We start from the raw sequence: 15,153 nt of genomic DNA on the forward strand, positions 1-15,153 counted from the left end.
TGCTTCATTAAGTCATAAACATAATTTTTCCAGTGGGCAATACTTTCTGAAAAAGTATTTTCTCAAATTTAGCCATGGGAATGATGTCTTTAAAAATAATACTTATACATTTTAAACATACTGTCATTTACAAATGAATCCACTTGATAAGTTCCTTTGAAGCTAGAGTTTGAAATGTAATTGAACCATCAATTTCTACCATGGATATTATGGTCCTGGAACACATAATTAAATGTGGATTCAATTCATGGCAGGGAATCATATTAATATACAAGCTAAGAAGAATGAGACTATAGAGGCATTTCCCAACAAAAACGGTCTGAGGAGGTAAAGGTGGTGTAGTGAGCTGGTCCTGGAGTCCAAGGAATTTCTCGAAGACAGTGTTCCTCAAAGTGTAGCTCATAGTGCCATGTGCTTTAATGTCACCTGGGGGCCTTGCTAAAAATGCATTCCTTGGATTCGAGCCTGGGACTCTATGTTTTAATAATCTGCCTAGATAACTTTATGCACAGCAAAGTATGAGAACTTTTGATCCAGACTAGAGCAACTAATTAAGCTTGTGCCAGAGATTGCAAAAATACTACAAGGAATAGTACAATGCAAGATAAGGGGAAAACATGGTCTCTATGGGTCCCTGTAGAGACCGGCCCCTCCCGATTTCCAGAGACCACCTGAATCCTGGTGCTGACTTATTGTTTATATATAACGAGAGCTGGCAGTTGTGTTTACAAGGGAGTTGAGCAGCCCTGGGATAGTCACTGTATGCAAAAGTACCTCTTCAACACTGTTTTCTGAAAGGCCATAATTAGAGATGACAACTTTGGGGTGACTCCATTTTCAGCAATGTGATTTTCCTTTCCAACTCTTCTTTTTGACCTTCCTTGAAAAGTAAAGTAATTCCAAAGGGAGAAATAAACTAAGTTGCTAGAACTTTTGTGTAAATGTTATCAACCATGAAAAGGCAGGGTTGAATAATAGTAATAACTAACAATTTTAAAACCTTTTGGAATGCATCATCTCATTTTGCTTTGGATAAAACATACCACGTAGTCGTTATTATCTTGGCTTTAATCATGCGGAGATTGAGGTTTAGAGTCTTACTCAAGACCACGCAGATGATAATGAGCAGAGCCCTTTATTCACTCCTTCAACAAACATGTATTGAGTGTCTACTGTATGCTGGATACTATTCCGAGCGGTAGGATTACAGTGATGAGTAAAACAGACCAGGTGCCTGCTCTCAGGGAGCTTACATTCTAATCACCAATCCAAGAGGTGGACCAAAACTCCAGGCGATATCACCTCTATATTGAAACGCCCTCGCCTGCCCTCATGGCCCCTGCCAGCCTCAGTCTTCTTGGTCTCACCTACCTGTGTGATGCAGGGCATTACAGGACTCTGGGAACCTGTGGGAGAACGTGGTACTGAAAGGAGGAGAAAAAAGTCTAAGAACAAAGGAAGTGGGTGGAGAAAAACAAATACATAAAGTCACAACCGCAGCTACTCACTGACTGTATCATTCTGTCTCGGCTCCTGGCTGGCCTTGCCCTGTGTAACACGTTCTCCCCTTGTCTTACCTCTATTGCAGCAGTAACATTGGAGTGTTCTTCTGTGGACCCAAAGCTCTCTCAAAGATAATTCAAAGAATGTGCCGCTTATATTCATCAGCTGACCCCAGGGGCGTTCATTTTCATTATAACAGAGAAAGCTTCTAGACTTTGGAGGAAAAAATCCACATGTTGTGTGAGTGGCTACAATCATATAGGTCAAGAGTCGGGAAACTTTTCCCATAAAGGGCCAAGTAATAATTATTTCAGATTCCGTGGACCATATGGTCTCAGTGGCAACTACTCAACTCTGCCATTACAAGCACCAAAGTAGCCCCAGGACCTCAACAAATGGGCATGGCTGTGTTCCAGCAAAATTTTATTTATGGACACCGAAATCAAATTTCACAGTATTTTCTTCTGTCATGAAATCTTCTTTTGATTCGTTTTCAACAATTTAAAAATGTAAAAGTCATTCTTGGTTCATGGGCTGTCCAAAAAACGGTGGGCCAGATTTGGCCTGTAGGAGGTAGTTTGCTGAGCCCTGATATAGGTCATCTTTCCCAAGCTTGTTTTCGTGCTTAACAATATGTCCAAGTGGAGACCAGCATGGCTGCTTGGCTCGAAGCCTCCTTTAGAAGTCATTTCAAATTTCATCTCCCTGATGGCAGAGACATCTGCCTTGTATCCAAACCTGATCTTTTCTGCTTTAAACTTAAGCTCCTTTGTGCTTTTTTTCATCCTCTATAGATCTGAGAAATCACCAATGGAGGTTATCTTTCACAAAAATCCTTTCTATACTTGAAAATGATAATAAAATCATCCTTTACCTATCCCTTTTCTAGTCCAAACAATACTGAGCTCTTAACTTTTCAGCCTAGGATATATACCCTAGCACTTCAATCATTCTTGTGGCCCTTCTTCAAATCCATTTTCATTTCTTCACATCCTTTTAAAATGTGTTGACTAAAATGAGACATAATGTTCTAATCGAAGCATGACTAGTAGTGGCTAGAAGTGTGATTTTTTTTTTAGAGCTTGTGTGACATATGCTTTTCAATGCGACTAAATTCTGTTTGCCTCTCTTTCTTTCCTTGATTCCACATTCTTTCTCACTCTCTTTTAACAAATCTTTTCATTACTATCACATTTTGATCTATGATCATCTTGACATTTATACCCCAACTCAACTTCTGCCCCACACACATACTGGGATTTTTTTTTTTTTATACTCACACTGAGCCAGTCTTTCCATGCCATGCAGCTGTTTTACCCCCAAAGTGTTCACAAAATAATCCTCATAGGGTATAGTTTTCTCTACTATTATCAATTATTTTTTTAGAACTTTTCTTTCTAATATTTTGAGATTGTTTTCACATCTAGCACCAGTGACTAATACTGGTATTTAGCTCAGGAATATCTATAGATTTAATTAGTGATATCTCAAACCTTTTGTTTAGATGTTCAAGCTTAGATTCTTTTGTTTGGATTCAAGTTATCAAATCCAAAGAACTCCATCATGAATTCTTGTAACTGCCTGTTAATGTGAGCACCCACTTGGGAATATGTTAATAATAACTAGCCATTGAGAATGGCACATCACCCTATACTTTCTTAGCTTAAAAATAACATGTCATATACAATGAAACAAAAGCATTTATTGAAATTAAAATAGACTGTGTTTTACAAATGCTTCTTATCTTTGTAGACTGCCATTTTGCCATAGAACAGAATTAAATTGGTGTGACATGATTTGTTTTTACAAAGTCAGGCAACCACTTAAGTTCTTTCAGGTATTTCTAAATTATAAATTGATCATTTCTTTTACTTTACCCTCAGATATTAATGTTGATTCTATAATTTCTAGGGTATATACTTAACTATATTCTAGGAAAAAGTTGGGTATATTCCCTGATGTCTCAAAAATTATTTCTACTAATTTTGCATTGGAATTTATTAGTAGCTTTAAGTATTCCTTGGTGAATATTATTCAAACTCCACTAATTTTAATATACCCAATCTTTCTGTCTATTTATTTCTCCATTTAAACTTGATTCAGGCTTTACAACTAGGAATTTCTGCAGTCAAATGTATATATCTAAATCTTTATCAGGAAAATTAAATATATCAAAAGATTTTCTCATGATCATATTCAGTTATTACTTTTCTTTCCCTGTCTATTTGTAAATAAAATGCACTCTCTGGTCAACTAATTTTGTCTAATAAGTATACTTGTCATTAAAAATAGATTTCAATCTCTGTACATTTCTCTTAATTTTGTTATAAACCTAAAACTGTTCAAAAAATAAACTTTTTAAAAAAGATTTTGCTGCATTTTAAAAAATCTTTGCTGTTTGCATCCCTTTTTAGTTTTGAGCTTTAGGTTACTTCTCTATATACTATGTAGAATCTGACCTATCTAGATAGAAAAATTACCAAAAAAGTCAGTAGATTTCTTTAATGCAGCAATAATCAAATAGGAAATGTGGATTTTTTTAAAAAGGAAATACTATATTCAAAATAGAAACAAAAATGTAGCAAACATAAATTTATTTAACAAGAATTATGCAAGATGACTTGATAATGAGCAAACATTTACAGAGAGATTTTTAAATGGTTAGAAATAGCATGTTCCTAAATAGGAATATTAAACATACCAAAAATATTGATTTGTTCCAAATTAATTAATAGGTTAAATAAAATTACAATCGAAATTTAAATTCTCTTTAAAACTTTTTGAAATGGTAGATATGCTAAAGTTTACCTAGGAAAATATATAAGCAACAGAGAAGCAAAAACATGTGAGAAAGAAAAGAGCAAGCAAAGGGAAGAGAAGAGGAGAGGAGAGAAAGAAGAAAAGAACAGAACAGAAAGGAAGGGACGAGAAGGAAGAGAAAGGAAAAGGAAATTCAACATCCAGAGCATCACTGTAAAACAGAAGACTGTAAAGTAACCAGAGAGAAAATGCTGTTACTTACAAATAAACAACAATAAATTGGACAGCTGCCTTTCAGAAGCATCAGTAGAGACCAGATGATACGGAAGTAATATCTTCAAAGTGCTGAAGGAACACTATTGAGAATTTTGTGTTTAGTGAATTTACTGGTCAAAAGTGAAGGCAAGGGCTTCCCTGGTGGCGCAGTGGTTAAGAATCCGCCTGCTAATGCAGGGGACACAGGTTTGAGCCCTGGTCCGGGAAGATCCCACATGCTGTGGAGCAACTAAGCCCATGCGCCACAACTATTGAGCCTGTGCTCTAGAGCCCGTGAGCCACAACTACTGAAGCCCGTGTGCTTAGAGCCCATGCTCCACAACAAGAGAAGCCACCGCAATGAGAAGCCCACGCACCGCAACGAAGAGCAGCCCCTGCTCGCCGCAACTAGAGAAAGCCCGCGTGCAGCAACGAAGACCCAACGCAGCCAAAAATAAATTAATTAATTTAAAAAAAATAGTGAAGTCATAATACAGATATTTTCAAACAAAAGAAAATCCTGTAATTTATCTCCCTCACTGAAACAACTACAAAAGGATAGATTTAAGGAAGGAGGAAGTTCAGTTAGTGAGATACAAAAAGCAGTGATGAGCAAAGACAGTGAGAAATATTTTGTCAAAATCTCTAAGCATTGGCTGTAAAAGAAAGAAATGATTATTTCAGAAGGAATGCTTTTAAAAAGCAAAACTAAAATACTGGATGACGATAATATGGAAAATGGGAAAATGACACTAGAATTGAGGGATTCTAAGGTCCATATAGAATTGTTCAGGAGGAGCCAAGAAATATTGACTAAATGTAGCCTTTTATTAAGTTCTATAAATAACTTTAAAAGGGATAACCTGAAATGGATTCCCTGCTCACCACCATTCCTTGTAATATAATTTCTCTATTCTTGAGTTTTTATTCAGCCTAAATGACTCATTTGTTGAATTAATTGTCAAGCAGTATGTTTCAAGAAGGACTCATGAGTGTTATATTCCCTGACTTAGTTCATATTTGAGAATGTCAGTCTGTTGCTTTTTCACTCAACTGACAGTTGGTTGCATCTAGTGCTCTTAGACCATATTCTTTTCCCCTCAGAAGTTTGCAGTATTACTGTGGTGTTTTCTGTCATCTAATATTGCTATGGTGAAGTATGAGGCCAATTACATTCTTTTCCCTTTGAAAATAAATTCCCTTTTTTGCCTAGATGTCTAAATAATTCTTCTTTATCTTTGAAGTTCATAACTTTTTGGTATTGAATACTTCATACTGATTTTTCCTGTATTACAGTGTGCTTTTCTGAATATTTTTTCTTCATTTCAGGAGAATTTTCTTGCATTAGGTCTTTGAATACACTTCTATTTCCTTTGTCTTCTTATTTCAGAGACTTCAGTTATCCCTATACTGGATCCTTTTTCTTGTATATGAATTTTTCTAATTAATCTCATTGTCTCTTTAATTTACTTGTGGCTTCTCCTATCTTCTTACTGGTCCACAATCTCTTTCTGAAATGCTTAGAGCCATATATGTTTTGGAATTCAAAATTATTTTGTATTGTAGAAAATAAATGTATATTTCATATATTGCATAAACTCCCAGTAGAATCAGGGGCAGCACCCAGCACTCAAAAGCTTTAATGATTTTCAATGAAAAGTATAAATATGAATATTCAAATTAAGTGGGATAAATAAAGATTTTAAGTAACTTCATATCTGTTCAGGACAGGTTATGCTGCCAAGTAGGTGACCAAGAAAAACCCTCTAAAATTCTTCATTTTTAAAATTTTGAAAGTTCAGCTTAGGGAGAGATTATGGGCTTGGAATATGCTTTCAGTAGTAAATATTACTGTTTACAATTTTTTAATTAGTTCTGTGAAGAAGCTGTTCGGAGCCCTTTGCTACTTTAGACCTGCAGTATCTCTGTTGATCTCATTTTGTTGTTTTATAATTCTGTCTTTTTTTCTCTTTCTTATTAAATTAATGTGCTCATTAAGTTCTCCATTACATGAAGGAATATTGAGGAATTACCTGAGTTATCATTTCTACTAGACTTGGTTAATTCATTCTTATGGTTGTTTTCTCTTTTTTCCTGTAGTACGTCTACAAAGTTGCTATGCTCCTTGTATTTTTTTTTTTACCTTGTTCATGTTAGTTACTCTGTCCAGTTATTTTATTGATTCTTCCATATTATGAATACTTTCTTGGGGTTTTTTTTTTTCCATGCCATCTCTAAAACCACCTTTCTCTCCCTCTCTCTCTTTCTCTCTCTCTCTCTCTCTCTACTGTAACACCTTTATTGAGGTGTAATTCACAACCATAAAATTAACCCACTTAAAGTGTACTATTCAGTTGTTTTGTATATTAACAGAGTTGGGCAAGCATCACCACAATCAATTTTACAGCAGTTTTACCAGTACAAAAGAAAACCCATATCAATTAGCAGTCACTGTTCAGAATGTACACTATATTCACCTACAGGTTTTTGTGTGAATCATGTTTTCTCCTCCAAAGTTTGGTTTAGCCTGAGTATTTCATGTTTTATCCACTTTTCTGTCATCTGAGAGAACAGCAGCTGGGTTGGAGCAGAGTGTAAGAGAGGAGGGAAGCTCAGCTTGGGTGGTGTACAGACTATCTTAGATTTCCTGGGCTCCATTTTATCTTCTAAGAGTATACTGACTGTCTTGTGTCTTGGTTTACTCCAACTAACTGGGCGAGGGAGGGTGTAGTGTATTTCCATGGGGAGATACTCCCAGGCTTCAGACCATTTTGGGGGAGTTAAGTGTGAAGCTTGGATCTGTCTCTTCCAACAGGGAAAGTCAGCTCTATTGATTTCTTTCCCTCTCCATTCATAGCTTCCTAGTGGAAGAGGAAAAAGATAAGAATACCCTTTCTCTTCACTTCTTTCCAGAAATAAGAGTATTAGTGACTCAGGAGTGAAGCTTCAGAGGAGTAGGGTGAGGTAGAAGCCAAGTCATACTGTTGGTCTCCTTTCTGCTCCAGAATCCTCTGTGCCTTGTCTTGTGCACAAGTTTTTAAATTTTATTAGATTAGATTTGCCCTTTATTTTGTCTATGCGTGAATGTGTGTGTGACTGTGGCAGTATCAATCTACTCTCCGTGGTTGAATGTCCACAACGGTCTCTCTTAACGCACTCCAATTGGATTGTTTATCTCCACAGCTATAACTATTTTCAAGGGACATACCTGCAGAATGTGAAATTCAGCTCTTTTTTATTGTTAGCAGCAACTGAAACAGTTGACTACTTCTCCCTTCATTTGACTGTGGTGATATAGTAGCCCCTTAGTTTTCTTCTCAGGGTCCTCTGTCCAACTTTAAAATGTTGGAGTCTCCTAGGACTTGATCATAGTTCTTGCCTTCTTCTGTCTCCCCTCTACCCTTGACTGATCGCATACATTGCCGTGGCTTTGAACACTGTTTGCTGATGAGTTCCCAATTTAAAACTCCATTATAGACTTCTCCTTTGGATTCCAGTCTGATATATCCAACTGCCTGCTCCACCATTGGAAGTATAACAAGCATCTCAAATTTTACATATCCAAAACCAAACTCTTTATTTTTCTCCTCATAATCCTGCTCTTCCATGTTTTTAAGTTTCAGTTAATGCCACCGTCCTCTACCAAAATGCCTATGCTAAAAATGCTAAATACTTCTGAATCATCTTTAATTCTTCTCTTTTTCTCATCATGCCCTCAAATCCCTATCCCAAACCACTGTTTCATCATTTTATTTCTCCATCTTTTCCTAAAAACATTTCAGGAAAGCATATGTAGTGCTTTCATGACCTCAAATATGTACAATAGAAACTTCCAGGTTAGTGCTTATCGGTAGTCCAACTTCAGGCAATCTGTCCATACTTATAGGCAAAGCTGATCCACATATAGGCACAAAGAAAGGCCTGATCTTCAGGTTAACTAGTCTTTCCCTTCACTAAGAGGTGGATGACATCCTAGTTGTGCATTTCATCTACACAGGTCACCTTATTACCAAATAATCTAAAGTGTTTTCTTATACATCTATCAGCCATTATCATGCTGGATTTTTTTTCTCTCCTCTTTTTCTTTTTTCTTTTCTTGAATTCTTAAATTGTTCTCCCTATCAATTTTCATACGAATTCTGAATCTAAGTTGCTTTTTCTATTCTCTCCCTCAGACTGAACAGAAGAAAAGCTGCTTTAACAATTCTTTATCAATTCCAAACACCTTCAGTTTATTACAAAACTTCCTGATTGATCTTAAAGAAAACAGCTCAGTAACGATCCAGTCTTGATTTACTGATTCAATTAAATAATCCACTAACTAAGGAAAGGACAATCACCATTACATTTTTTATGTGACAATCTTGTGCCACATCCTCCAAATCTCTAGCCAACTTAACTCAAAATTCAAATTTATTTTTTTAATGTTTGGAGTGTATAGAAACAGCATCAACAATATATGGTGCCAATAAATAATTCTGGCAAAATGCATGAAAACTTTACAAAGAAAATTATGAAACTCTATCAACCATATCCTCATCACACTAACATGAACAGAGGTGTTACCCCTTTGCTGCCCCACCACCACCTTGAGACTGTGTGGTGGGGACCTGCCAAGTATTCTTGCCCTACACTAAACAGATACCTAGAAAAGGTTGAGAAGAAGGGCCTGGGGAGAGGGCAGGGAGGGGGGTATCCCAGAACTAAGATTGCTGAAGAAAAGGATTCTTAAATCTACATATAAAGTCCTGGGCAAATTCCCAAAAGGCCAGTGTGTAAAACCAACCAGAATCAACAGCAAATGATTTGAGACTTGTACTCTGGTGAGGAATATTATCCAGTTTTCAGATTGGCCTCTGGGCTGCACACAAGTGAAGCATACCAGAATAGCATTGCAAAGGCTTTAAAAACTAAATTGATATTGGAACCACAAACCACAAAAGTGGGCCAGGATGTGTGTTCTGAACCCAAACCTGTTAACTGCCAGCTAAAATAGAAGATCTAAATAAGAACCAGAGTGTCATAACATTATACTCAAAATGTGCAGGATACAATCCAAAATTTTTGTCATACGAAGAACTAGGAAAATCTCAACTCAAATGAGAAAAGAAAATCAACAGATGCCAACACTAAGATGACACAAATGTTGGAATTATCTAACAAGAATTTTAAAGCAGCTATCATCAAAGGTTCCAACAGGCAACTGCAATCGCTGTGAAACAAATGCAAAAATAAATAGTCTCGGCAAAGACATAGAAGATACAAAGAGAACCCAATGCAAGTTTTAGAACTTAAAAATATAATAACCAAAAGAAAAAACTCACTAGGTGGCTTGTGGTAGGTAGGATAAGGCCCCAAAGACGCGCATATCCTAATCCCTAGAACTTGTGAGGTTCTTTGGCAAAGGGGAGTTAAAATTCTGGATGAAATGATGGTTGCTTTGAGATGATCCCCTTGAGATGGGAAGATCATCCTAGATTATCTGGGTGGGCCCAGTGTTATCAAAAGGGACTTTAGAAATGGAAGAGGGAGGCAGAAAAGTCAGAGTCAAGAAACAGAAGTTGGAATGATGTGATGGATAGCTTTGAAGGTGAAAGGGGCTGTAAGCCAAAGAATGTAGGCAGCCGCTAGAAGCTGAGAGAGGCAAGGATACAGATTCTCCCCATGACCCTTCAGAAGGAAGCACAGCCCTGCCAACATCCTGATTTTAATCCAGTGAGATTCATGTTGGAGTTTGGCCTAAAAAAATTTAAGATAGCAAGATAGGGTTATGGAATTAAGAGATACAAACTGCTATGTATTGATATAAAATAGACAAGCAACAAGGATATATTGTATAGAACAGGGAAATATATCCATTATTTTGTAATAACTTTAAATGGAGTATAATCTATAAAAATATTGAATCACTGGGACTTCCCCAGAGGTCCAGTGGTTAAGACTCTGCGCTTCCACCACAGGGGGCGTGGGTTCGATACCTAGTTGGGGAATTAAAATCCCACATGCCTTGCAGCACAGCTAAAAACAAACAAACAAACAAACAAATTGAATCACTATGTTGTACACCTGAAACTAATATAATATTGTAAATCAACCATACTTCAATTTTTTAAATTTTAATTAATTTAAATATATATATGTAAGATAATAAATTTGCATTATGTTGTTGCAAGGTGCTAAATTTGGGGTAATTTGTTACAGCAGCAATGGCTAACGGATACAGATAGAAAGGTGCAATGTTATCAATGTGTCAATTCTCCTCAAAACAATCCACAAATTCTAAGTAACTTCAATCAGAATTCTGAAAAGGTTTTTTATGAATCTTGATAGGCTTATTGCAAAAAAAAAATATTTAGAAGAACACAGGAATAAGAATAACCCAGACGAAATTAAAGAACAAGAATCATCAAACATTTTCCCATAAAGGGCAAGAAAATAAATATTTTAGGCTTTGTCCACCTCTGTCATGTCTACTGCTTTGATTTATGATTCAGTCCTTTACAGATGTAAAAACCATTCTGAGCTCAAGGGGTGTATAAAAACAAACCACCAGCTAGATTTGGCCCATGGGCCATAATTTGCCGATGCCAGAATTAGAAGGACATGAATAAGCCTCATGATCGTATTGAGAAAAAAAAAAAAAGGTGTAGAAGAATAGATATAGTGTGGAACTACTCAAATAAGATTATAAAACATGCGAAACAATATTACTTACTCATACACACAATCACATGCATGTAAGTGTACAGAAATGCATAGAAATTAAATTACGCACCCCAAATTCAGAACACTGTTTGTTTCTGATAAGAGGAAAAAGACGAAGGACCTCAATAGTCTCAGTAATATTTATTTCTTAAGTTGGATTTTTTAATATGTATTACTTAAGCTGTAATTTTATATGCACCTGATATATTTCATAATATTAAGACACTCTTGGTAGCTTTTTGCTCTGCTAGGCAAGGGATGACTCCTCAAGTTATCAAGGGACATATGGATTGTCCTCAGTGGATGGAGGTTGCCAAGTTCATCCTTCTTGAGGGTTTATGCACTTATCCCATATAGTAAAGATAAGGGTTTGAAAACACTTGGTTTTCTGGAACCCAGGCAAGCATGTTCAGTTCATCATTGTGTCTGTGTCAAGGAAGCCTGGCTTGTCTCTCAACAACAGATGTCTAGAAATCTTCCAGAAGTCTGTGATGAAAGAGACCCAGGCTGTCTTAGCCTCTCCCACCACTGCCATCTCCCAACCCACATGATCACTTGCCCAGTCACTGTGGGATTTGGATTTTTAGGACAACACACCAAGATCCTCCAGTCCACAAAGATGTCCTTTTCTAACACTCCCTGTCTTGGCCACCATCACACAGTATTGAGTTCTAGGACCCTCCACTCTGCTTCTATTCATTTACTTTCTTCAAACCCTGGAGTGTCAGAATATGGTAAAAACACAATATGGAAAGACAATATGAGAAGGGATCTGGCACAAACCCCCCAAACTACAGCAGTTTGGGGGCCGAGAGACAGACCCAGCCTATGTGCAAGAGCAGCTGGGCAGGAAGACAAAATGTAGTGCCCAAAGAAGGGCTGTGGGTTGGGCAATGGTGGACATTAAGACTTCCAAGAGATAGGCATGTCCCAGGAAGGAAAGTAGACCAGGGTAGTAGAAATCCCAGATGGGTAGCACATTGGATTGAGGATGGCAAGTGTCATCAACAGGAAGCTTCACACCCAGGAATCAGAGTACCGGCTGCAGGACTGGGTATCAGAGGCAGAGGTGCCTGGACTTGACTGAGGATGGCAGGGTAGCGAGAACCAAAAGAGAGCTCAGTTCTCAGCAGTGGAGCACACAGGAGCCCAGGAACATCACAGGGCTCTGGGGTCTGGGAAGCTGGAATATTCAATTCCATGGGCTGAAGCGATGGAGCTGTTTAAATTCTGCCCATCTGTTGTCTGAATTGGTCCAGGAACCAGGGCAGAGCTCAGCCTTGCGGTGACTGGCAAGACCCAGCCTGGCTCCTGTGGCCTGGGGAGAGTCACAGGAAGAGAAAGGGGAGGGCAGTGCCTGTCCCTCTTCTTCTTACGCTTGTCAATCTCCTCCCCCCTCTCCCTCCTGTCCCCACCCAGGTATTAATTATTTGTACTAACATCTGCAGCACATTGTTCAGATCCACTGCTGGTACAAAGAAAGAGTTACAAAATAAAGTCGTGTTATTGTATTTTTTTAAATGGTGCATCTTGGTTTGAAAATTGCTTAAGTTTTGGAAATGTCTCTCCATGCAGCATGATTAATGGGATACATACAGGAGAGCAGCAGAGTGAGTGGAGAATTAGAGTTGGTGCCAATTCACCTCGAGGCATTTATCTTTGCTTTTTTTTCCCCTGGTGCCTGCACTGAGCCTGAGGGTAAGCTGACACTTTTTTTTTTCTTTTTTAACAAATTAAGCTTCATTTTCCTTTTCGCGCGGGTGTTAAGAACCTTGAAAGGAATGAGCAATGTCTGCAGCCTCCAATACCAGCTGCTGTGACAGGGAAGAAAGAGGTGACAATGTCCCACAGATTCGGAAAGATTGTTTTAATGGGGCTGTGGCAGAGGTAACAAGCACAAAGATACTGTGCTGCCAGGAAAAAGCAGGTTCTCTCTTCCCCCAGCCTCGTGCTACATGATGTAACATTTAGCTTCTGGCTTAACGTGGCATCTCTTCCCGGCTTTGATTTATTCCCACTTTTGCAAGTCACAGAGGTATGTTATAGGAGATGCATTTAGAGCCGTTGTTATGGTTCATTGAGGAGCCAGGTTTTATCCCTACCAGAGGAGAATCTCCTGCATAGCAGGGTGAGTGACCTAGAATAAAAGGAAAAAAGGGGGAAAAAAAGAGAGACAGAGAGAGCAGGAATGTAGATGTTACGCTGGGATGAAATTGTATTTACCTTGATTGAAAACTCTTTTATTATGAACATAATTCAGATCAGAATGGAAAACAGAACAAGTGGGCTCCTTGCCTGGACGGGAGTGTTGCAGAGTACACGGCCGCTACACTAATGTAAGTGCACATGTGATGACTGTTATTGTGTTTATAGACGAAAGCACTGTGCTCCGTCAAAGGAAATGAAAAATAGCTCCATGGGTTTGCTCAGTTAGCTTCTTTAGCAGAAAATGCTTGGAGGTGTGGAATAGTAACAGTGGCCAACATGCAGAGTCTCAAAGAACTGTGCAGGCTTACATGAAAGTCACATGTCCACTGGAAACAGTGAAATGCTGACCAGACCCTGGCATCCCCAGAATAGTTAATCCTGTATCGTGACTTGGGCGTAAGTGCTCCTTGAGCATGAATTATACCCACAGCTGATGAGTTGGGCAAAATAATGTGTAAGGCAGCAGTACTGTCTGCAAGGAGCTTACAGTCCAATTGAGCAGGCAAAACAAATACAGATAGAGAGATAATTAGAATGGCGGGGCGGGGGGTGGATTTCAAATGAATTACGGAAACGATCCAAATTCTAAAGGGAATATTCTAGGAATTTAGCCACTCTCTCCAGAATGTCTGTGAGTATGTGTATATATCTATACATATACACCTATATATTAACATTTTATTTACATAGATGATATATGTTTTTACCTTTCTATCCTAACACACTCAATTAGGAAGTCTCTTTTTCCTTATTTCTAAGACTTTCTCCATGTCAAAGCTACACTCCAGACCACAGAACTGAGAGATAGTGGAAGACTTTGTCTTCACATCCCACTCTCCGCAGCATAAAGGAGTCTCTAGATGTTTTCCTTGTCAATTCAAGTTGTAATTGATGCCCCCCAGCCACGCCCTCCCCCCTCCCCCGCACGGTGTGGACTAATGCTAGTGCTGGACGTGAAGTAAGGCTCAGAGGAGGGCAAAGAAAACAATCAGCTCCGAGCTTCCCCCTGTGCTAGAACCATGGAATGATGCTAAAGGTTTCACCTGTTATCACATCTGATTCATGGAATTTCAACAAGAGCAGGGGCCTTGTCTTATAATCAACACTGTATCCCCTCTACCTAGAGCTGATCTTGGCAGATAGAACATGCTCAGTAAATATCTGTTGAATAAATGAATGAAGGAATCTTTATAGCAAACTCTGTGAAGTGTATCATTACCTCATCTTACTGATGATGAAACTTCAACTCAAAGATTGAACCATCTGCACCTGGTCACACAACACATGGATACAATTACCCGTATTCAAGACTAATTAGGTCTGACTCCAAAGGCCAGCTTCTTTCCACATAAGCATTGTTGCTGAAAGACAGAAGGCCCAAGCCTGACCTCAAAGGGCTTACCATCAAATAGGGAAACAACACTTAGCATGTACAAGACGAGAACAAATGGCCCAAGGTAGGATGTGATTAAGAGAACGGACTGCTTGTGCAAATGCTTTTCCTGAGCCCTCCTCACGCTCACACAGCCCCAGCACCCTTTCTCTGGCAGCAGCTACTAACCTGCTTGCTCCCACATCTATACCATGAGGGGGAAGGAAACTAATTACTAACACACTTGGTTTTGTCTACGCATGTTTTCCCAGGGCAAAATAACTTACGAGTAAGAATGTAAACAAACATTTTAAACTTATGATACCAGTTTACACAAACTTTTTTTTCTG

The 15,153-nt window shown here is 38.3% G+C and overlaps 1 protein-coding gene and 1 long non-coding RNA gene across 2 annotated transcripts in view; both read left to right on the forward strand.

The window, feature by feature from the left end:
• Positions 1-10,548, forward strand: part of NOX3 (NADPH oxidase 3) — a 69,045-nt gene extending 58,497 nt beyond the window's left edge. Inside the window, 1 exon segment of the mRNA XM_082475053.1 lies at positions 1,589-10,548. Within this exon segment, the coding sequence (XP_082331179.1) occupies positions 1,589-1,715 (127 nt within the window). The 3' untranslated portion in view covers positions 1,716-10,548.
• The window catches only part of LOC309667022, a 398,987-nt gene that overhangs the window by 118,679 nt on the left and 265,155 nt on the right, over positions 1-15,153 (forward strand). The gene's annotated exons all lie outside the window — the stretch shown is intronic.

The sequence above is a fragment of the Balaenoptera physalus genome, assembly GCF_965194825.1.
Source record: "Balaenoptera physalus genome assembly, chromosome: 9".
Classification (NCBI taxonomy): domain Eukaryota; kingdom Metazoa; phylum Chordata; class Mammalia; order Artiodactyla; family Balaenopteridae; genus Balaenoptera; species Balaenoptera physalus.